Here is a 20714-nt window from a genome sequence, read left to right as displayed (position 1 = left end):
AGGCGGTCATGCAGAAGAAAGAAAAAAGGAGTCAGTGTTGCAAGAAGCTGCCGTGGGAACTCACAGAGAGAAGGCATGTAAGTTTTACAGTAAGATAACAAACTAATGGTGACAGTCAGTTTCCATCCACCATGGATCGGTGCCAAGCACCCATGCCAACAGTGTGGTGGCCTGTACAGGGATTGATCCCGACAGGTACATGTAGGGCACCATGCAGGTGGATGGAACCACAGTATTGCACAGCAAGGGATCCTTGCTGGCAACCAGAAAGAGGAAAGTGATCAATGCCTGCTTTGGAAAGGTGAGGTTCACCCCACCCCTTTACCAGCTAACAAAGGGCTGGGTGATGGGTTCATGCCAGGAGTTGGATTCAAGACCCATCAGACCCATCCTGTGTCATGGTCCCCAAGACATTGTCAGTGGAGTTGCAGATGTTCCTTGCTGAGCTGAACCTCTGGCCTGCCGGTGAGAAACTGTCATTTTGATACAAGAGCATTTGGAGGAGCAGCTCTCCATTGTGCAGTCTTGTGAGGGGTCTGGAGCTTGTGTCTGTGCTGAAATGTCTGGAGGCACATGCTGATGGTGGGGTCAGGGCTTGAGCTGCAGCAGTGGTCGGGTCTTGTATGCCTCAGCAGCCCTTGGAGCTGGCTGGCCTCGGGGAGTGCTGGCTGCCGTAGGCAGGGCTGCACACTCTCCCCAACCTGAGCACACGGTGAGCATCCACCCGTCTGTGCAGACCTGAGGCATGATGCCGGCAGGGCCGGGGCTGGAGCACTTCTGTGGAGCGATGAAATCAGCGGGTGTGGCCAGGATTCCTCAGCTCCCGGCGGAGCTGTCTGGTGGCTGATTTATGGTGGTGTTATTGCCAGGACCATGGCGTTGTCCCAGCAACCGCAATGCAGCCCCCACTGTCCCTCGCCTGGGTGGGATGGGGCTGGCTGGGTCTCCCCCACTCAGTTGTCAGCCCCAGACCGGGAGACAGAGGCCAGGAACAGGCTCCTCATTCGCCTCTGGCTTCGTGCAGGAGACAGGCTCCCCCTTCCCAGCGGAAGGGCCTGTTGTTTACTAGGGCAGAGGGTGTGGGAAGGGGTGAGCGCACCCTGAGTGCCTTAGCAGATGGGGAGCAAGCAGGCAGCCAAGTTGGCTGGAGGCTGCGATGCTCTGCTGTGAGCACCCTTAGCTCGGCCACTCAGGCTTCCTCCATGACTCATCCAGCCACCCACAAGTGGGGATGAGAGGCCGTGCAAGGGGATGCCATGCGCCTGTCTCTGCCATGCTGTTGCTTCATCCCAGCATGGCTGGTACTGCATGGCGTGGCCTGCCAGTCTGTGCTCCTGTGAGCACAGTCTGAATGTCCCTGCCCTGGCCGTGGCACACAGTGCAGCTCTGGGGCCAGCTGGTACCCGCTGTGGGGTGAGTCAGGGTGTGCTATGCCCAGCTCGGGTCTGGGTGGGCAACAGCAGGTCAGGCAGGAGTGGACCCCCGAGCACCCCTGCCCTCGTGGCTTGGGGCAGGCAAGCAGACTGCATCCCCTGGGCAGCAGGGTGCAGGGGGGGAGCACGCTGGGGCAGCGTGTCTGTGTGCAGCCGACTCTGCATCGGTGAGGCTGGGCATGCTCCCAGGTGAGGCTTTTGGCCGTGCCAGGTGAAGAAAGGGGCTTTTGTCTTCCAGGAGGCCGGGGCTGAGTAGGCAGCCCTGCGCGGGGTGCACGAGGGCCGTGGGCTGTTCGGCGGTAACCGAGCCCGACCCCTTGGCATTTGCTGCCTCCACCGCTTCCCACGGCGGGAACAAGCGGCGCGTTCTGCAGGCGGCGGCGGGAGAAGAAAGGCGGCCTTGTCCGTGCGAGCAGTGGGGCGCCGGCTGGGGCGGCCGCGCTCCCGCCCCGCATTCCTGCAGCGGAGCGGCTGGAGAGGGGCTGCTTCCCCGGCAGCACGGGCTGGGCTGACGCGGGCGTTCCCTGCGCGCTGACGAGACAGGTGAGGGGCTCTGTTGGAGGGCAGTGTTGCGGGACTGGGGGCGTTGGAAAGCGATGGGATGCCAGGGTCACCCTCCAGCTCATGGGCAGGCAGGGCTACTTGTGGAGTGGGGGGAGTTGGGTGGAGAGTTTGGGCAGCAGGCAGCAGACTCGGAGACGATCTCCCAGGTGGCCGGAATGGGGGTCCTCCACGGTTCTCACGAGGTCTAACCAGTACAACCATGCTGGGAAGGAGTTAACACCGGCACAAGATCCCACCCTGGCCCCGCTCCCTTCCTCTGCAGCAGCCTGGCCCCTCCTGGCTTTTCCCCTTCCTGAACATTGTGACGGGACGTAGGTGTGTGAGTGAGGGGCAGGGGCTCGACAGGCCCGCGGGGTCTCCAGATGCTGGGAAGTGCGGCACCCCAGTGCCTGGGGAACATGGGCACCCTGCCGCGGAGGGTCCCGCTCTGCGCCAGGACCAGGCGGCAGGTAAGGGAGAGCAGGGATCCTGCCTCGGCAGCCGGCGAGCGATTGGGAACTGCTCTGGGGGTCCATTATCTCTAGGCCCCCCTTCCCCTAGCTGAGCTGTCCCCATCCCACGTGGTGTGGCTGTAGTCCCCACGGAGCCCTTGCTGTGGGGCCAGTCCTGCTGTTGCGGGATGCGCACGGGTTTCATCCAGGTCCTGCATCCCACGCCTGGCGTTTTCCAGCGTTTCATTTTTTCCAGAGTGTGTAATAGCCGTTCGCTCGCCCCCGCAGCTGAGCCCGGTGCTGGACGAGCGGGGGGGACCTGCGGGGCTGGCTGGACGGGCGGCGATGCTGGCGAGAGCCGAGCCCGGGGCTCCTCCTGGCGGCCCCGGCCCCGGCTTCTCCTAACGGGGATGGAGCACTATCCCGTCTACGCTGCCCGGGAAGGGTTAAGCCCAGTCAGCTAGTCCAGGGCGGAAGGGAGGGACGTAGGGAGCAGCAGACGGTAAATTTAGATCCTCGGAGCGTCCCGACATGGCGTGAGTGCCGGGTGACGGAAATTGTTCCTCCTCGAGTTGCCTCCCACTCACGCAGAGAATGTGTGGCAGCATGGCCGTTCCATGGGTGGTGGCCCTGCCTGCTGGCCACATGGGCAAGGGTATGAAACACTCAGCATATGCACTATGAGCTGCTGCTGGACTGTGGGAGCAGAGGCATGTGCCTGGGCTCTGGTGGCATGGACAGGGGTGCCCAGGTGTGCCACGCATGGTAGGCAGGTGTTGCTGGGGACAGCCGGAACCTGTGCTTGCTTGTGTGTGCTTTTCCAATGACAGCCATTGGGGTCTGGCTGCCCACAGCTCTTGGCATTTAAAGCATGCCTTTCCAACACCATGCCCCCAAAACTGAGTGCATTTGTAGTTTTGCTTCCTGGACTGTGTCTTGTCCTGATGCCTGGCTCATACATGAGTCTCCCTGGGTGGATGGGGATGTGTGCCTAGGTAGGATACTTGCCTTGGCAGGCAGGGATGCTCACTGGCTTCAGGCAGCTGCTGACATGATGAAGACAGGAGCTCAGGATGGCAAATGCTGGTTTGGAATGGGTAGGGTTTGTGCTCAGGCTGCTGTCCAGGATGTGCAGGAAAAAGACATCAAGGCCATGCCCAGCGTGGTCACTCGTTGTGCCATTCTGTTTCTTCTGGCAGCCTGTGTCCGGTACCATTCGACGCCTCCAGGAAGGCACCATGGAGGCACCGGGCAGGACCCCCGCCAGCCCAACCCGCAGAGTCCAGACTGTCATCCAGGTGAGCACACAGCATCAGGACCTCTGCTCTGTGGGAACACGGGAATCTGATTGGGATTCCTCTGCAGCCAGCCCCACCACTGGCGCTGCCCTCCAGCCTCTCCCCAGTCTCAGCCAATCCTATTATGGGATCCTCAGCAAAGCCCATTGAGCTAAGCGGCTGGCAGTTGGGATCCTCTTAGATGTAGCCCAAGCCCCATGGATCTCCAGCTCTCCTCAGTTTGCCTCAGCTTCCCGGGATAGGTAGCACAGGCAGGAGAGCCCTACTTTCCTGCGTCTTGCCGCTGGACAGTCCTGCTGGCATGTGTCTGGCATTGATCCTGGCTATGTGGCTGTTTCGGAGCAGCTCGGCCAGGTGGGCAGTGCAGGGGACTGGGCTGCAGTTGCAAGAGTGGTGAGCATCCCTCCTTCTCCTACAGAACAGTCCCCTGGACCTGATTGACACGGGCAAGGGGCTGAAAGTGCAGACAGAGAAGCCACATTTGGTGAGCCTGGGCAGCGGCCGGCTCAGCACTGCCGTCACACTCCTGCCGCTGGAGGAAGGTGAGTGCCGGGGGGTCTCCACGGGCACGCTGGTGACAGAGACACTGAGATACCGTCTCTGCTGGCAGGGAGGACCACCGTTGGCACGGCTGGGACCGACATCGTCCTGCAGGGCGCCGGGCTGGCGCCCCAGCACTGCTACATCGAGAACGTGCGAGGGACACTCACCCTGCACCCCTGTGGCAACGCCTGTGCCATCGACGGCGTGCCGCTGCAGCGGCCCACGCACCTCACCCAAGGTAGGAGCTGTGCTCACCCAGAGCCTTTGCCTGTGGAGCTGTGCAGTTGAGTATTGGGGTATGTGAGGAGCCATCCTGTAACTGCATATTCCAGCTATCATCCTTCTGGTCTCTATGCTCTGCGGTGGGAACCTGCCGCGTTCTGGCAGAGTTTGGGAGCTGGCTTTGCTGCATGTGTCAAGTGAGGTGGGAAGGGAGAGACCCGGGTGGGCTTTGAAGAACAGCGGAGATGCTGAGCCAACTTTGGGAAGGGAGATGACAGAGGAAAACACCTCGGGTGGCCTCCCGGATGGCTGCCGGGACACGGCTGGCCTGCCTGCGTGGCTACAGGGCTCGGAGCCGGCCGGCCCCCAGGGCCGCTCCCGGGAGCGCGGACAAAGCCGCAGGCCCTTCCCACGCGATCCCCGCCCCTGCCCGGCTCCCGAGTCGCTTCCCGGGGAGGACCCTCGGGCGGGGCGGGCGAGGCCCGGCCCCCCGCCCCTCCCCGGGGGCGGCGCGGCGCTGCCCGGGCGGCGGCGGTGGCGGTGTCGAGGTGAGTGCGGAGCTGCGGCCGCGCGTGTCCGCGCCGGGCGGGGCTCGCTCCCGTTCCTCGGGGTCACGGAGCCGGAGTGCCCCGCGGGCGGTGCCGCTGCAGGCACCCCGCGCCTGCCCCCGTGGCCGCGGGAAGGGGGCACCCGCCGGCGTGGGCGCTGCCCCGCGGGGACAATGGGAGCCACGTGGCCGCGGGGAGGGCTCCGGCGCGACGCCCGCGGGGCGCCGGGGTCTCGCCGGTGCCGCAGCAGGCGGCGAGGGCCGTGGCAGGCTGCGAGGTACGGGCAGGGCTCAGCCGAGCCGCACATCCTCCTGTCCCCGGGGGCAGGCAGGGACATGACAGAGCAGGGACAGCATCTGTGCAGGGCCCCAGCGGAATGGACTGCGGGGCTGTCAGGCCGACGCTCGTGGTGCAGTTTGGTGTTTATTCGCTTTGCCGGGGCGACCTGTGGCTCCGCTGATGCCGGCACGAGCGGAAGGAAGGCACAGGGCAGTGATGCTTCTCTCCGGGACAGCCGCTGCCAGGCTGGGCGTCGGCGCTGCTCCCTGGCGGGCGGGATGCCCTCGTGGGGCCGGGGTGAGCAGGACTCCGTCCCGCCCTGGCGCACAGACAGGGGATCCAGGCCCCCGGACGGGGACAGCAGTTACTCTGTAGTGCCTCTCGCTCTTCTTGCTGAGAGCTGGGCTGACGGGTGCTCCAAAGAACACGTCCCCTCCGGCGAGGGATTTTCAGCAGCGGCTGTTGGTATGGAGCGAGCCTCTCCCAGAGCCCTGGCAGGCGCTTCAAAGTGGGGTGTGTCGGCGGCAGCCCGCCTCCTCGCCGCCTGATGCTCCCCGCTGCCAGCACATGCCTCCCCAGCACCGCGGGCAGCAGGTGAACCACGGCGGGTGCCCGCGGCTCCGCTCCCCTTCCCTTCCTCAGGTGCCTTTGTCCTCGGGGCTGCTCGGCAGCCTTGCCCCAAGAGGGCTGCTGCTTTGGGCCAAGAAGAGACGCTTTGCAAGCAGGGACAGGAGCTGTCTTGTCTGCAGCTGGCAGCCACGCAAGCCCTGGAGTGCCGCCAGCTCCCCCGCGGCCCCCGGCGGGACCCCAGCTGTGCCTGCCCTGGGATGCGCTGCCGGCAGCTGCTGCGCTGACCTGGATTTCAGCCTCCCCTAAGCCTCTGCTGACAGCGGGAGCCCGCTCCCTTCCCGAGGGCGCATCTTGGGGCGAGCAATGCCCGACTGCCTCCCTGCGCTCTCTGGAACCGCTCTGATATTGCCGGCTAGCAGCTGAGCCCTCTCTCCTCTCTCCCAAGGGTGCACCATCTGCCTGGGCCAGGCCACCTTCCTCCGCTTCAACCACCCTGCTGAGGCCAAGTGGATTAAGAGCATGATCCCCGCGGGGGGCAGGAACCCATCGGCTCTCTATGGGCTACCAGCAAGTAGGTGACCCCCCCTTGTCCCTGGTGGGGCAGGGCAGATGCTGAAGTGCTCCCTGACCCATCAGCCTGCCCAGTGCTCTCCCAGCCCTGTCCTGTTGCACTCAGGCTCACACCCGGCTATGATGTGCCATCCCTCAGCTCAGCACGGTATGGCAGCTGCACTGGTATTTGTTAATGATTAATATCCCCTCAAAGAGGTTGACTGTGGGGGCACTGAGGCATGGCTTTCAGTTCTGCCCAGCCTGGCCGTGGCAGAGCCATCGCCCGTCGGAGCCCCCCCATTGCTTGGAGGCGGGTGTTTATGTGCTGGGGCTGTGAAGGCCATTCTTCTGGTTGCTGCCCTTCATCTCATGAGCTTATCTTGCTGTGTCTGCCTGTCCGTGGAGCAGTGGGCCAGGAGCCAGTACTGTGCCTGGTTCCTGGGGATGTCCAAATCTCCAGCACTGATCCCCGGGCTGGTAGCCCTTATCCCTGCCCCAACCAGCACGCCCTGGCACAGGGAGAGGAGCTTGGCTGCCTTCCCGTGCCACGTGTGTGTTGGGAAGGCAGCATGCCCGCAGCTGGGGACGGGAGGAGGGGCTCAGGGAGGTGCTGTGGCCGGGGAGCATCATGCAACCATGCAGCATCCCGTGTGGGCCCTGCGTGCCCACTCTCTGCCATGCAGGACGGGGTGGGATCCCACTGACAGGGCTGTGGCACATCTTCCCAGGATGAAGGCAGTGCCAGCTGCCGTGGGGAGCCGCTGGGTGCCAGGGGGTGACGCAGCCCGGGTGGCACGCTGTCCTGGCTGGGTTGCACGCTGCTGCCATTCGCTGGCGCCCTGAGTGACAGGCACATCGGTGCTGCGCAGGGAGCAGGGGCGGCCCAGGCAGGGGCACCCTGGCCGGGCTGTGGGCAGGCTGCGGGCGACCTGGTGGTGGGTCTGGACGTGGTGCCAGGTCAGCAGCCTTTGGCTATTGCATCTCTGGCCCCTTGCTGGGAAGCCAGAGTGTGCAGGGGGCAAGTGGTGGGTGCCAATGGGGGCTGAGGGCAGCTGCTCTCCAGGGAGTGGAGCAGGGAGCTTCGATGCAGGGAGGGTGGCTGTCCTCTCAGGTTTCTGTCTCCTGGGTGATGGGACTAGCAGGATTCCAGCCTCCTCCCTGTCCCGGCTGGAGTGGGAAGGGGGACAGCAGAGAGGGGCTGCTACCCAGCTCTGACTCTGCAAGGTGTAAGAATGATGCCAGGCTGCCCCATAGGACCCGACCCAGGCAGGGGCTGCGGTGGAGTCACACCACCCTGATGCCTTCTCCTTTGTTTCCCTGCAGAATCCGAGGCCCTGTTGAATGGTGGCCACCAGCTGTCAGAGCGTGGGTGTCACAGCCACAGCTCCCTTGTCAGTTCCATTGAGAAGGACCTGCAGGACATCATGGACTCACTGGTGCTGGAGGAATCCACAACCCCTGGCATCCAGAAGCCGCCTGCCTGCGGCCGATCCCCCCTCTCCCCTGTGGTGAACGGGGGTGGCCGCTGCCTCCTGTCCCCCCCACCCAGCCCTGGGGCTGCCTCAGGGGGCTCCAGCTATGAGAACTTCTCTCCCCTCTCCTCCCCAGCCAGCAGCAGTAGCTACACCAGCCCCTCACTCAGCAGCCAAGAGCAAGGCCCGGCCGTGCCGCCCCCTCTCCCACTGCGCTCCTCCAGCTACAACCATACTGTCCAGCCGCCCGCTCTGCCTGCTGGCAGTTCTGGTGAGCCCTGGCCAGCTGAGAGGCTCGGGGACCACCGCGGGGGCAGCCCCCGGCTGACGCCCAGGGTGGCGCCGCGGCCGCGGGTGGCCCTGCAGGAGCGGCCCCCCAGTCCCTTCCGGGAGCCACGGGACTCTCTGGCCCCCGGCCGGCAGCCCGCCAGCAGGGCAGCCCCAGAGGCCCGGCTGCAGCCCCCCGAGAGCCCACGGGTTGCCCGGAGGAACCTCGAGAGCATGCGGGAGCTGCCTCCCCTGAGTCCTTCCTTGTCACGCCGGGCTGCCAGCCCCCGGCTGGCCCCTGACGCCCCCTCCCCGCAGCCCCGGCTGGGCAGGGACGTGCCTGGCAGTCCCCGTGCCAGGCGCAAGGGCCCGGAGGAGTCGAAAGGTGCTGGGGGTCCTTCACCCCCGCTGCTGGCAGAGAACCCCACGCGCCGTCCCAGTTTCAGTACTTGCCTGAGCCCCACGTATGGGCTGGGCTCCCCGGCTGTGCCCTCGCCCCGGCAGAGCCCCCGCGCCCCCAGGAAGCCTTTGGGGGACCCACGGCTGCCAGCAGGCTCACGGGAGCGCAAGAACAGCATCACTGAGATCAGTGACAACGAGGATGAACTGCTGGAGTACCATCGGCGGCAGCGGCAGGAGCGGGTTCGGGAGCAGGAGATGGAGCGCCTGGTGAGCCTTGGGGCTGGGAGGGGACACATTTGACTGTGGGACACCCTCTTAGCAAATAGCTGTTGTTGTTTGCTGCTCTGAAACCTGGCCTTTGCCTCTTGGGGATTTGCCACAGCTGCCAGGCTGCCGGCTCATCCAGGGGGATTATGGCCAGGAGCAGCCATCGGTGCTCAGTAGCTCTCTGGGAATACAAAGCCCCCGGCTTACAGCAGCCTGTGGAAGCTGGTGGGGCTGGCATGGTCCCAGGGCTGTTGGCCAAAATGGTGGTGCCCCTTGCAAAACTCTCCACATCTTGTCCATCCCTGCCAGGGCCCATCTGCTGGTGGTGGTGCTGTGGCTCTGTGGATGTTGCATCTATATTTAGGGCTGATGGAGTTTTTATGGGACTGGCATCTGCCTGGATGAGGTTTGCCGTGTCTCTGGCAGTCCTGCAGGCCGGGCTGAGCCGCCAGGGCTGTGTTTGCTCAGCCCTGACTCACGCCTGGCGCAGGCAGCCTGAGTCACTGCCTGGAAATAGCGGCGGCGCTCGGCAGCTGGCACTGCTGCCTGTCATCAGTCTGTCTCCAGCTCCAGCACATCGCGTGCCTGCCTCTGCTGTGGGGTCGAGCTGGCTGCATTGTGCTTTGTAACGTTGTCTGCCCACCCCACTGTGCGGGGCCGTATTCTGATGGCCACCATTGGCACGGGGCTCTGTCTGCTCCTGCCACAGCGCGTGCTGGATGGGGACCATCCTTTCTTACAGGAGCGTCAGCGCCTGGAGACCATCCTGAACCTCTGTGCTGAGTACACCAAAACAGACGGCACTGAGCCCGGTGACACGCACAGGCTCCTGGCTGGTGACACGGATGCTGGCCAGTGGGCGCCCAGGGGTGCCATGGCTCTGGGCCACGCTGTCGAAGAGCTGCAGCAGAGGGAGAGTGTGGAGAGATCAGATGAGGAGAACCTGAAGGAGGAGTGCAGCAGCACGGAGAGTACCCACCACGAGGTAAGGGGACATCTGTGCCATTCTGTTCCATGCCATGCTGCACCGTGCCGTGCCAATCAGCCCCTTCCACAGCACGAGAAGCTGACAGGACCCCGGGCCAAGGAGGCACAGCGGCTGGAGGAGGAGCGTGCTGGTGTCCTCGGACGCCTGGAGCAGCTGAAGGGTCGTGTCAAGGAGCTGGAGCAGCAGCTGCAGGAGACATCACGAGAGGTGAGAGCTCAGGGGACACTGCTGGGTCCCCTGCTGCTTGCTGCCCTCACCAGTCAGCACTAAACCCTAAGGGTATGAGCTAGATCCAGCAGGAGCAGCAGTCCTGACGCTGCTTTGTCCGTGCAGGCAGAGATGGAGCGGGCGCTGCTGCAGGGTGAGCGGGAGTCGGAGGTGCTGCGGCTGCGGCAGGAGCAGGAGGCAGCGCAGCAGCTGCAGGAGAAGCTCTCCAGCCTGGACGCCAGCATCCGCAAGGAGCGGGACAAGGTGGGCCCAGTCACAGGTTCCCACTGTCACCAGCTGTGCCATACCCTCCCTGGCACTCACAGCCCGTGCTGCAATGCCTCATGCTGCAGCCTTTCCCTGCGGACACGTTCTCCAGACTCTGGGCTCCACAGAGGCTTTGGAGAGCAGTCCCTGTGGTTTGCATTGTGGGGGGATCTGTCTGTCTGTCTGTCTGTCTGCCTGGGCTTGGTCAAACAGCCCTGCTGGAGGAGAGCACAGCCAATGTTCAGGAAGCATTTCGGCTGCTGCCTGTTGCTCTGGCAGGGAGACTGGTGTGAGGCTTTCCAGACGGCTGCTGCCTGCCGTGGGCAGTGCTGGAGCAGAGGCCTTGGCTCTCCCCATTACCTGTCCTTGCTGGGGAACTGTGTCTTGCAGCAAGTCACCTCACTCTGCTGCGCCTTCATGAGTGATGGCAGCTGTTGCTGTAGTGTTTGGCTTGCTGGCGGTGGCTGGAAAACCACTGCAGTGTTTATCTTGGTGGGTTTAGGAGGGGGTCCTGGCCCCCTTTGCCCGATGTTTCCTGTAGTGCAGTTACTGCCCGAAGGCACCCATGGCGCTGCCTGTGTGGGATGTTTGTCCCAGCTGCTGGTTGCTGACTGTCCCACAGCCTTGCAGGCAGTGTGGCATGGCCTTGTTGACAGGAAAGCTGCTGGGATCCAATCCCTGCTGCTGGAGGCCATTGTCCTGTGCAGCCTATGCCGAGGTCCCACCAGCAGCTCTGTGCCACCCTCATGTGGCATCAGTGTCCCTTGGGGTCTGGCCTGCCCCGTGGCGGTGGCTGTGGGTGCCAGAGCTGTTGGGATGCCTGTGGCCTGGCAGAGTGGCCATTGGTGCCTCCCAGTGATGCTCCTACAGCATTTGGGGGTTTTGTTCTGGTTTTGGTCTTCCAGCCCTTTGTAGGTATCTTCTGTAGCCAGGGACAGCCTCATGCAGAGCCAGGAGAGGAGCACAGGGGAAGCCCTCTCCCAGCCTCTCTGCTGACCTAACCACCCACTTTCCTAACCCATCTGCGCTGCTCACACTAACAGTGCCTGAACTCTGTCATCACCTCTGACATCTCTGCACATCTAGGAGCCCCCAGGCAATCCACTGCTCCTCTGCTGGGGCATCTGCCCATACCAGCCTTGCCTCCCTGCCAGCATGTCCGCTCGTAGCCCTTTTCATGATGTTCCATCTCTGTGTGGAGCACAGGGTTCCTTGCAGCAAGCATTTCTCAATGCCAAGCCCCCATACGGTACCGCCAACCCTGTGGGTGGTTCCCCTATGCCAGTCCCATGCTGCTGGCCCCATTTTACTGCACCTGTGGTCAGGCCCCTCATCCCAGCCCAGGAGTCAGTGTCTGCTCTGCTGCTGGCTCATCATAGCCTGAGCATCTCTTGCTGGACCACAGCCTCCTTTTTTCACTGCTGCCCTCTCCTTCTAATGGATGAGGGTGGTCCATGACCTTCTCTTCCTGCATTCAGGACCTGCAGTCCCTAACTGGTAGCAGTTAACAAAGCCAGTTAGTGGTTATTGTGATGCAGCTGTGTGCAGGATTGGGATGACCTGAACCATACTATCAGCGTTGATCTTTTTGCTGCCTGCAAGTTTGTTCTTGGAAACACAAAGCTGAGGTCAGGGGCTGGCTGTAACTCCTCTAACACTGCTCAGCCAGTTCCTGTGTCTCTTGATCTCTGGATCCCCTTGTAGCTGCCATGCTGTTCCTTCTCCTGAGCCCCCTCTGTCTCCAGCTGAGCTCCTCTCTAACTCACAGCTTCTGCATGGCGCCCATTTGAGAAGTGTGTCTTCTTTTTTTTTTTTTTCCTTTTTCTTTTCCTTTTTTTTTTTTTTGTTTTGTCTTGTTCTCCCCTAATTCAGGAAAGGGCAAAGGTTGATGCTGAAAGGAAGGAGCTAGAGCAACTCCAGGCGCTTTACCATGAGTCGAAGAGCCACCTTGCTAAGTGCCCCGAGTCAATGCGGGAGCAATTGCAGGAGCAGATGCGAAGGGTCAGTGTCTCCCCCCACCCCTCCCGGACCATGGCCCACCTCCCTCCGCTCCAGCTTAGGCCAGCTCTTCCCTGCCAGCCGGGCTGCACTGGGAGCGTCGCGCCCGGGCTGGAGGCGGCTGGCGCCGGGCACCACCGTCCTGGTAAGCTTGCCCCTCGCCCGGGGCGCGGGAGAGCTCGGCAGAGCTCCTCGGGGCCCGCTCGGCAGAGCTCCTCGGGACGGGCAGGGCGCCGGCGTGGACCCTGCCCTGCAAGGAGGGCAGGCTGGGGAGCCTTGGGGGCTGCTGCATCCTCATCTGGCTGCCTCTAGCTATATCCTGAGAATGTTCATTTACACAGTCATGTTGATACGTGTTACTGCTAGTCCTCAGCATTTTTCCTATTACCTGGTATTTTCTGGAAGTGGTTGACTTTCCCCAGCCCATGGCTAGTGCCTGCTCAGATAAACCCACATTGCCACAGCCTGCTCCCGCCAGGCACTCACATTCTGGATGAGGGTCTGGTGTAGAGTGGGCAGGGGGGTTGCTGGAGCAGCGTCTGCGTGTGGGAGCCCTCAGGAGCCAGCACATCAGTGCTGTGTCACTGGCTGCCTGTCTCATGGAGCAGGGTGAAACACATCCCCGTGGGGTGCATGGCACACTGGCTGCCAGGATGGCACTGGCAGGCCTGAGCTGAGTGCTGCCACGTGCTGTCGGTGCATGAAGGCTGGAAGGACACACGGGAGTTTGTCCAGCATGGTGCTTGTCTGTTGGGGCTTTGCCACCTGCAGGCTTGGTGACACAGTGTTGCTGTTGGTGGTTATGCTGGCGTTTTGTTACCTGTCAGGGCACGGCTTTAGCCCCTGTGTGCTTCAGCAGGGGCAGCTGGTCTGCGAGGGCTGGCAAAGCCCCTGGCTGTGGCAGGCTCATCTCATGGGGGTGACTGCTCTGTGCTGGCCAGTTCTGGGTGCCTCCATTGCCTTCTTCTGTCTGCAGACACTCCTGTCAGAATCTCTTGTGCTTCTGATGCCCAGCAGAGGGCAAAACTGCCTGCCTGCCACACCAGGCACAGGGGACAGGCTTGGCCACCAGCTCTTGTTCCTGGCCAGCACCAGTAGGATGTGGAGGCACGGCAGGAGGCTTTGCTGGGGGAGACCTGCCTGCAGGACGTGGAGGTGCCCATCCAGTGAGTGTGATCCACTCACAGTGCTCTCATGTGTTCAAAGGAGGCAGAGGCACTGGAGACGGAGTCCAAGCTGTTTGAGGACCTGGAGTTCCAGCAGCTGGAGCGAGAGAGCCACCTGGAAGAGGAGCGGGAGGCGCGAGGGCAGCAGCTGCTGCAGAGCCGGGCCGAGTGCCACCGCAGCATCGCCCGCAGGAAGGTGGGCATGGCAGGGGGAGCTCCGTGGGGCTGTGCTCCTGGGCCAGGCTGCATCCCAGGGCTCCCAGCAGCCAGCTCATCTCTGCTGCCACTCCCCAGGAGCGGGTGGCTGCCCTGGATGCCCAGGCTGCCCAGATCCGGCTGCAGAGCGCGCAGGAGGCCGAGCGCCTGGCCAGGGAGCGCAGCAGCGTCCTGCAGCTCCTGCAGAAGGTAAGGCCCTGACTGTAATGCAGCTCCTGCAGAAGGTAATGGCCTGACTGTGTGCTCCTGGGGGCTCGAGGCAGGGGACCAGATCCTGCTAGCTCTTGACAGGTGGCTGGCAGGCAGCGAGAGCTGCCATGGGGTGCCAGTAGCCATCAGCTGCCTCTGACCTGTCACCCCCTGTGCAGGAGAAGGAGAAGCTCGTGTCTCTGGAGAGGCGATACCAGCTTGTCACAGGTGGCAGGAACTTCCCAAAAATGTCCTCAGCTCTCCGAGAGGTAAGTTGGTAGAGAGGAGGCTGTGGTCCTCAGAGCTGCTCTCTCTCCTAAGCTGCAGCCATCAGTGAGAATGAGCCTTGTGCACCACCAGCTTTGCTCTGCAGCAGTTCCCAAGTACCTTCTGACCAGAGCCAGGTGCTTCCACCTGCTCAAAGTCTCTCCATGGGCTGCAGAGGTTGTGGGGGAGGAAGGGGAAATGCAACAGAGCAGCCCATGGGACAGGATTGCTCAGGGTCCCATCACTGCTGGAGAGCAAGTGTGGGGATGTCTTGGTGCTGGTCCAGGGGACTTTTAGGTGGGAGTGAGTTGCCCCATTACCTTGCTCATGGCTCTGGATGGGGAGCCACAACCATGATGCCCTCAGGGGCTGTGGTACTGCCTGACCTGCTGCTGGTAAGAGGCACAAGATGGCAGAGTCCCCTCGTGCCTGCCTGCAGTGGGACTCCTGCTGCTGCCACCTTGCTGTCTCTGCCCACCTTGCCTATGTGACCTTTACCCTTCAACAGGAGACCCTCCACATCTCAGAACCTTATGAGCTGTTGGAGGGACCTAAGCCCCTGAGCCCCCTGCCAGCAGCAGCTGCCTCCTTAGCTTCTCCTGCCACCTACTCCTACCCCAAGGCACAAGAGGTAACTAACTAGAGGGACTAGCTGCATGTGCTTGCTCACTTACCCCTCCTTGGCTGAGACCCCTTTTGTGGCCTAATGTCACCCCCAGGCAGCAGGGCAGCCCCACAGCAGCATGGCTGGAGCATTTGTCATACAGATGTCTGGCAGTTGTGCTCATTAACATTCAGTCCCTGATTCCAGGCACTCTCCTGAGCCTGCTGGGCATCCCAGTTCCTGCCACTGTCCCCTAACTTAATCCTGGTGCAGCCGTTTCCCCCCTTGCTCACTGCTTGCCTGGCTAGGCACCTCCTGACAGCATCCTGTAGGGTCGTGCTAGCATAGCTTTCCCAAAATAAGAGCAAGTCCCCAGCTTTAGCATGTTTGGTTCAGAAAGGATGAGGAAGTGGGTTTTAAGCTGGCTCAGCACAGCTCGAGGTGCCTCCCCCAGTGCTGCTGCACTAGGGAGGACTTGTGGCCCGTGGAGGACCCTGAGGCATCCCTGCCCCTTGTGGGCACTCAGCAAAGCTGCACTGGAGGCTGGAGCAAGATGGGTGCCAGCACACCCAGCCCAGCTCGAGCACCCCAAGGTGCTGCATGCCGGGGACACCACGGGCAGCAGGGCAGGGCTGGGGAGGCAGGGTTGGGGCAGGAATGCACAGGGAGGTTTGCTCCCACTATGCAGTCAGTGCCGTGATGTCAGCACATGGGTCTAACTCTTCTCCTTCTCCCTTGCCATGGATTTCTAGGAGTACATGAGGCTGTCTGACGTTTTCAGGTTCTGCAGTAATGCACATGGCCCCAGCCTGGACACTAAAGCTTCTGCTGCTGCCCCTGCTGCTGCTCAGAGCTCTTTCTTGCTTGCTGTACCTCCCACAGCCAACGAGGTACCTGCCCCAGAGCATGCTCGGGTTTGCTCCCTCGGGTTGCCTGCAGGCAGGGAGGCAGCTGCAGCCCCCCGTGTGCCCTGGGGCCTGGAGCCACATCTCTCTGGGGTCAGGACGCTTGTCTGGCTGCAGCTGCGTGGGGAGCAGAGGCTCCAGCTGCCCGGTCTCCTTGCTGGGGTGCACTTCTCGCCCGCTCTGGATGCAGTGGCGGGGCAGGAGCAGAGTGGGTGCCCAGCAGTGGGAGGGGCAGCCCTTTGTCTGTTGGCTGCAGTCCTGGCCGCTTGTCTCAAGCGAGGAGGATGCAGAGCAGGCCTGACCCTGTGCCCAGCAGCAGGGTGGCTGCTGCACCGACTGCTTTTCCTCCCAGGACAATGAACCTTCCTGTGGGGGTTGGAGCTTCCTGCTCGTTCCTCTGTGCCTGCTTGCCCCAGCTCTTAACCTGGTTCAATCTGCTTCTCTCTGCCCAGTATGTGACCGTAGAGCAGCTCTCGGGTATCCTGGGCAGCCTCCACACCCCTGCTGCTTCCCTGCTGGGCTGTACCCCTCCGGCTCCTTCATCCTCAGGCTGTGCTCCTCCTCATCCTCCTCTTCCATCTCTCCCTTCTCCCTTCATCTCTGCAGAGGTTGGTGCCCTGTTTCCCTCCCTTTGGCCCCTTGTACTCTCCCTGGGAGGTGATGGAGATGCATGGGAAGGGGTGAGCTGCAGATGGAGCTGAGCAGCAGCTCAGGCTCTTGACACTCCACACACCCTTGGCTGTCCTGCCTGCTGCTCCACTGTCCTCAGGGCAGGGGGTCTTTGTGTTTGATAAGTTCTCACATTCTCTTGAACAGCAAACAGCTCCTACAGCTGCTGGGACTTAGCCACGGAGTGCGCAGGATCCCCAGGGGTCTGCATGTTAAGTTCTGGGGGAGTGGTGCAGGCATAGGCAGGAATGCTTCAACCTCTTCTCTGTGCATCTGTCCCTCTTGCTGCATTTGTCCTTCATCCTTTCTCACGCAGCCTCTCTCTCCAGATGGAGCAGCAGCTGTTGGGAGGCCCTGTGTGTCTCCCAGCTCTTGATTTAGAGAAGTGGTACCAGGAGGTTATGGCTGGGACCTCCTCTTCCTCTGTCTCTCCTTCTTCTTCCCCTCCTCCACTTCCAGCTAAAGCTCACTCCTCTCACAAGGCTCTGCAGGTAATCCTGGCTCTCTGCTGCCTAGGCTTAGGCTTTGGGGCCGCTGGTTGTGGCCAAAGTGGGGCAGTGTGGGGACGTTCCTGTGGACCCTGTACCCTGAGTGCTGCTGGGGCTCTGGCTGCCACTTCAGGCAAAGGGTAGGCAGTCTCTGCCTCCTCTCGGGCTGCATCCCTTTGCCAGGATGGCACTGACACAGAGCAGGATCTGGGGAGCCATCTGTCCAGGAGGACTTTTGCAGTTCCCCCATATCTCTGTCGTGCTGTGTCTCTGTGCTCAGGTCTATCGTGCAAAAGCAGAGGCTGGTGCTGGTGTCCTCACCCCTCGGATGAAGAGCGGGACGCCTTCGTCCTCGCAGCTCAACCTCTCGGTGCTGGAGCGCAGCCCCTCTCCCAAGGTATGGCTGCCAGGGGACCCAGGCACCCTGGCCATGGCTCACGCCTGCCTGTGCCAGCCCCCGTGCCCATCCTCGCAGCTGACCACCCACTGTCCTGCCCAGGGCCCCCCCAGCCCAGCGGGCAGCCTGTCCCGCAACCTGGTGGCCACGCTGCAGGACATCGAGACCAAGCGCCAGCTGGCCCTGCAGCAGAAGGGTGAGCTCTGGCTCTGTGTCCTGGCTCTGGGGGGTGGTGGGACCTCGGGAGACGCTCTCCCTGCTGCCACTTGGGCAATGGAGAAGGGAGCCTGGCCGAGGGTGGCGACAGCAGCAATGCTCCAGCAGAATGCGGTGCCTCTCTCACAGTCTCTTGCTTTTCCCCCCTCTCTTTCCTCCTGACCCCTCCACCTGACGGCCCATCTCCAGCCAAGCTGCTCCCAGCAGAGCCCTTGCAGCCAGGCAATCTACCAGGTAGAGATGTGGGGTGACTTGGACTGCCTAGAGCAGCCCAGAGGCAGCAGCATGGCTGTTTGCTGGCATCTTCTGCCATACATAAGAGGGGCATGAGCAGTCCAGGGTGCCAGGTGGATCTCAGCATCTGCTAAGAGACAAGCCTGTGCTTCCCTAGCTTGCAAATGCTTTGCCCTGCTTGTTCCTTACCAGCCTGGCGCATGTGTCCCCTGCTGCTGCCCAGACAGGTTGCAGTGCTTGCCAGAGAGTTGTGACCGCAGCTCCCACCTCTGCCCCTACCATGCCTTCGTGGTTCCAGCTGTGCCTGTAGTGTCTTCTGCCTGTGCCCACCCCCTTTGCCCACCATGCTGTGGCTCTGAATGTGGCACTTTTAACTTGGTGTTGTCATCTTGCCATGGCACAGGTCGGCAGGTGATCGAGGAGCAGAAACGGCGGCTGGCAGAGCTGAAGCAGAAAGCGGCTGCCGAGGCACAGTCCCAGTGGGAAGCCCTGCATGGGCAGCCCCCCTTCCCCACTGCCTTCCCCCGGCTTGTGCACCACTCCATCCTTCACCACAGCCGTCCCCATGGTGCTGGACCCCGGGCTGAGGAGCTGGACCACGCCTATGACACGCTCAGCCTGGAGAGCTCAGACAGCATGGACACCAGCATCTCCATTGGCAACAACTCCGCGTGCTCGCCTGACAATATCTCCAGGTAATCCTGGGGCCAGCTCCTATGGCCAGAGTACAGCTCGCTCTGCTGGTGTGCTGCTGGCTCAAGGTCCTTTCCTGCTGGGGCAGCAGCTGTGGCTATTTTGCAGTGCCAGCGGGATGGAGACAGGGAGGATTGAGGAGATGGAGAAGATGCTGAAGGAGGCACATGAGGAGAAGTCACGGTTGATGGAGTCCCGGGTGAGTGGGGGCACCAGCGCCGCGGCTGGGTGGCAAGCAGGACTCCAGTGCTGGGGCTGAGTGCCTGTACGTGCTGGCAGGAGCGGGAGATGGAGCTGCGGCAGCAGGCGCTGGAGGACGAGCGCTGGCGGCGGGAGCAGCTGGAACGCCGGCTGCAGGACGAGACCGCGCGGCGGCAGAAGCTGGTGGAGAAGGAGGTCAAGCTGCGGGAGAAGCACTTCTCACAGGTGTGAGGCAGGCTGCCATGCCCCTCTCTCAGCCTGGGCTGTGAGGCACACCCAGCTTGCTGCCGCTGTCCCAGCTCGCAGCGGAGGGACGTGGCTCTTGTCACTGTCAGTGGCCTTTGCAGAGCTGTGTTGCTTTTCCAGGCTCGTCCCCTGACACGGTACCTCCCCATCCGCAAGGAGGATTTCAACCTGCGGCTGCACATCGAGTCCTCGGGCCACAACGTTGACACCTGCTACCACATCATCCTGACAGAGAAGATGTGCAAGGGCTACCTGGTCAAGATGGGCGGGAAGATCAAATCTTGGAAGAAGCGCTGGTTTGTCTTTGACCGCATGAAGCGCACCCTCTCCTACTATGTGGGTGAGTCCCGATGCCACCTTGTGCCCCCTCCCCATGCCATCACCCACAGTCCACAACAGTTCCCTCTCTTGGGCAGATAAACATGAGACAAAGCTGAAGGGTGTTATCTACTTCCAAGCCATTGAAGAGGTTTACTATGACCACCTCCGCAGTGCTGCCAAGGTGAGAGCTGGGCACTGCCCCTGCTGCGCTGTCTGCTGTCTGTGGGTGTCCCCATTTTCCTGCCCTCTGTCACGCTGGTCAGGGGTGGCAGGGCAGTGCGTGCCAGGGGTGCTCCTGGAATGGTCTGTGGCCCCTGATGGTGCCAGCCTCAGGGCACCAAGGGCAGGACCCCAGTGCTGGGCCTCGTGGGGGACTGGGGGGGGATTGCTGCTGCTCAGAGGGGAACAGAGTGCTGATTTCATCCTCCCCTCCAGAGCCCCAACCCTGCGCTCACTTTCTGTGTCAAGACCCACGACCGACTGTACTTCATGGTGGCACCATCAGCCGAGGCCATGCGCATCTGGATGGACGTCATTGTCACCGGGGCAGAGGGCTATACCCAGTTCATGAACTGAGGGCGGTGCTGTGCATCCCAGATCCACCAGCTGCATGGACTTGTGAGCCTCCCAAGCAGCGAGGAGCTCCTGAGGGACCGTGGTCCCTGCTACGCCTCCTGCCAAGGGCTGTGCACACCAATGTCACAGACCTGCGTTGGGCACAGCTGGCTGGTCCTGAGTGTTGCCTGTCCAGGCAAGGGAATAAGGTTTTTTTATGCTGACTTTGTAGAAACAAACTTTATTGGAACAATATCAAAGTGCTGAAATGTAAAAAGCTGCCAAAGAGCTGCTGGGACCTGAGCCCTCTGCCTTGGGGAGGTGCTGGTTTTGAGGCTGATGCTGATTGTTACTGCCACAGTGTTCCAGGGAAGGAGACGGTGGGGGCCCCCCAGCCCCGTGTGGCCGGGATGTCCGCTGTGTAGACTCAGACCCCTTTTGTAAACCTTTTAGAATTTCGGAGCGTTGTCCCCCTGTGCTGGGGCCGGATGGGGGTTGTGGCGCTGACTGCCCGGTCTTAAAGCATTTGTGAACCAGGCTCTCCTTTCTGCATGGGCTCTGAACGGCAGCACGGTACAGACGGACCGGGGTCTGCCCCGGGGCTGGGGGGCTCTGGGCAGGGCTGGGAGGGAGCTGAAGGGCACGGCATCGAGCACCAGAGATCGCGGGCACCGCGGCAAGGGCCCGGAGCCACCAGCGGGGAGGGCCGGAACATCGGGACGGGTAGAGGCCAATGGAAGGGGCAGAGCCCGAAAGAGGAAGGGGTCCGGGGCCGAACGGGCCCGGCTGGATCCACGCGAGCCGTGCCCAGCCCGAGCCGAACGCGAGCCATGCCGAACTTGGCCGAGCCGAACGAGGGCGGGGCCTGGGCGGAGCATGGGGGCGTGGTTCGCCAAGGGGCGTGGCTCGGCGGCGGCCTGCCCGCGAGGCGCCTCTCGGCCGCCAGGGAGCGCGCGCGGTGTAGGCGGCTCGCACGTGGCTCGGCTGCCGTGAGGCGCGCGCAAGCGCACGCGCAGTGCCAGCACGCGTGCCGCTCAGG

At 62.4% G+C, this 20714-nt stretch overlaps 1 protein-coding gene across 1 annotated transcript; it reads left to right on the top strand.

Moving 5' to 3' along the window:
* Positions 1-9: 9 nt before the first annotated feature.
* Positions 10-20213, top strand: PHLDB1 (pleckstrin homology like domain family B member 1). The gene is given in 29 exon segments (XM_064731899.1): positions 10-77; positions 1672-1889; positions 1892-1942; positions 1945-1976; positions 3628-3726; positions 4145-4268; positions 4337-4507; positions 6334-6459; positions 7764-8848; positions 9591-9833; positions 9906-10043; positions 10170-10307; positions 12183-12311; positions 13515-13670; positions 13769-13879; positions 14059-14148; positions 14655-14777; positions 15503-15640; positions 16108-16263; positions 16654-16815; positions 17093-17209; positions 17312-17405; positions 17615-17659; positions 18063-18354; positions 18461-18551; positions 18632-18778; positions 18920-19139; positions 19216-19301; positions 19556-20213. Coding segments are annotated over 29 exon segments (4725 nt in total). The 5' UTR covers positions 10-75; the 3' UTR covers positions 19697-20213.
* The last annotated feature ends 501 nt before the right edge of the window (positions 20214-20714 follow it).

The sequence above is a fragment of the Zonotrichia leucophrys genome, chromosome 24 (assembly GCF_028769735.1).
Source record: "Zonotrichia leucophrys gambelii isolate GWCS_2022_RI chromosome 24, RI_Zleu_2.0, whole genome shotgun sequence".
In the NCBI taxonomy this organism is placed as follows: Eukaryota; Metazoa; Chordata; class Aves; order Passeriformes; family Passerellidae; genus Zonotrichia; species Zonotrichia leucophrys.
The sequence above is the reverse complement of the archived record's forward strand: the minus strand, read 5'-3'. Positions and strand labels throughout refer to the sequence as shown.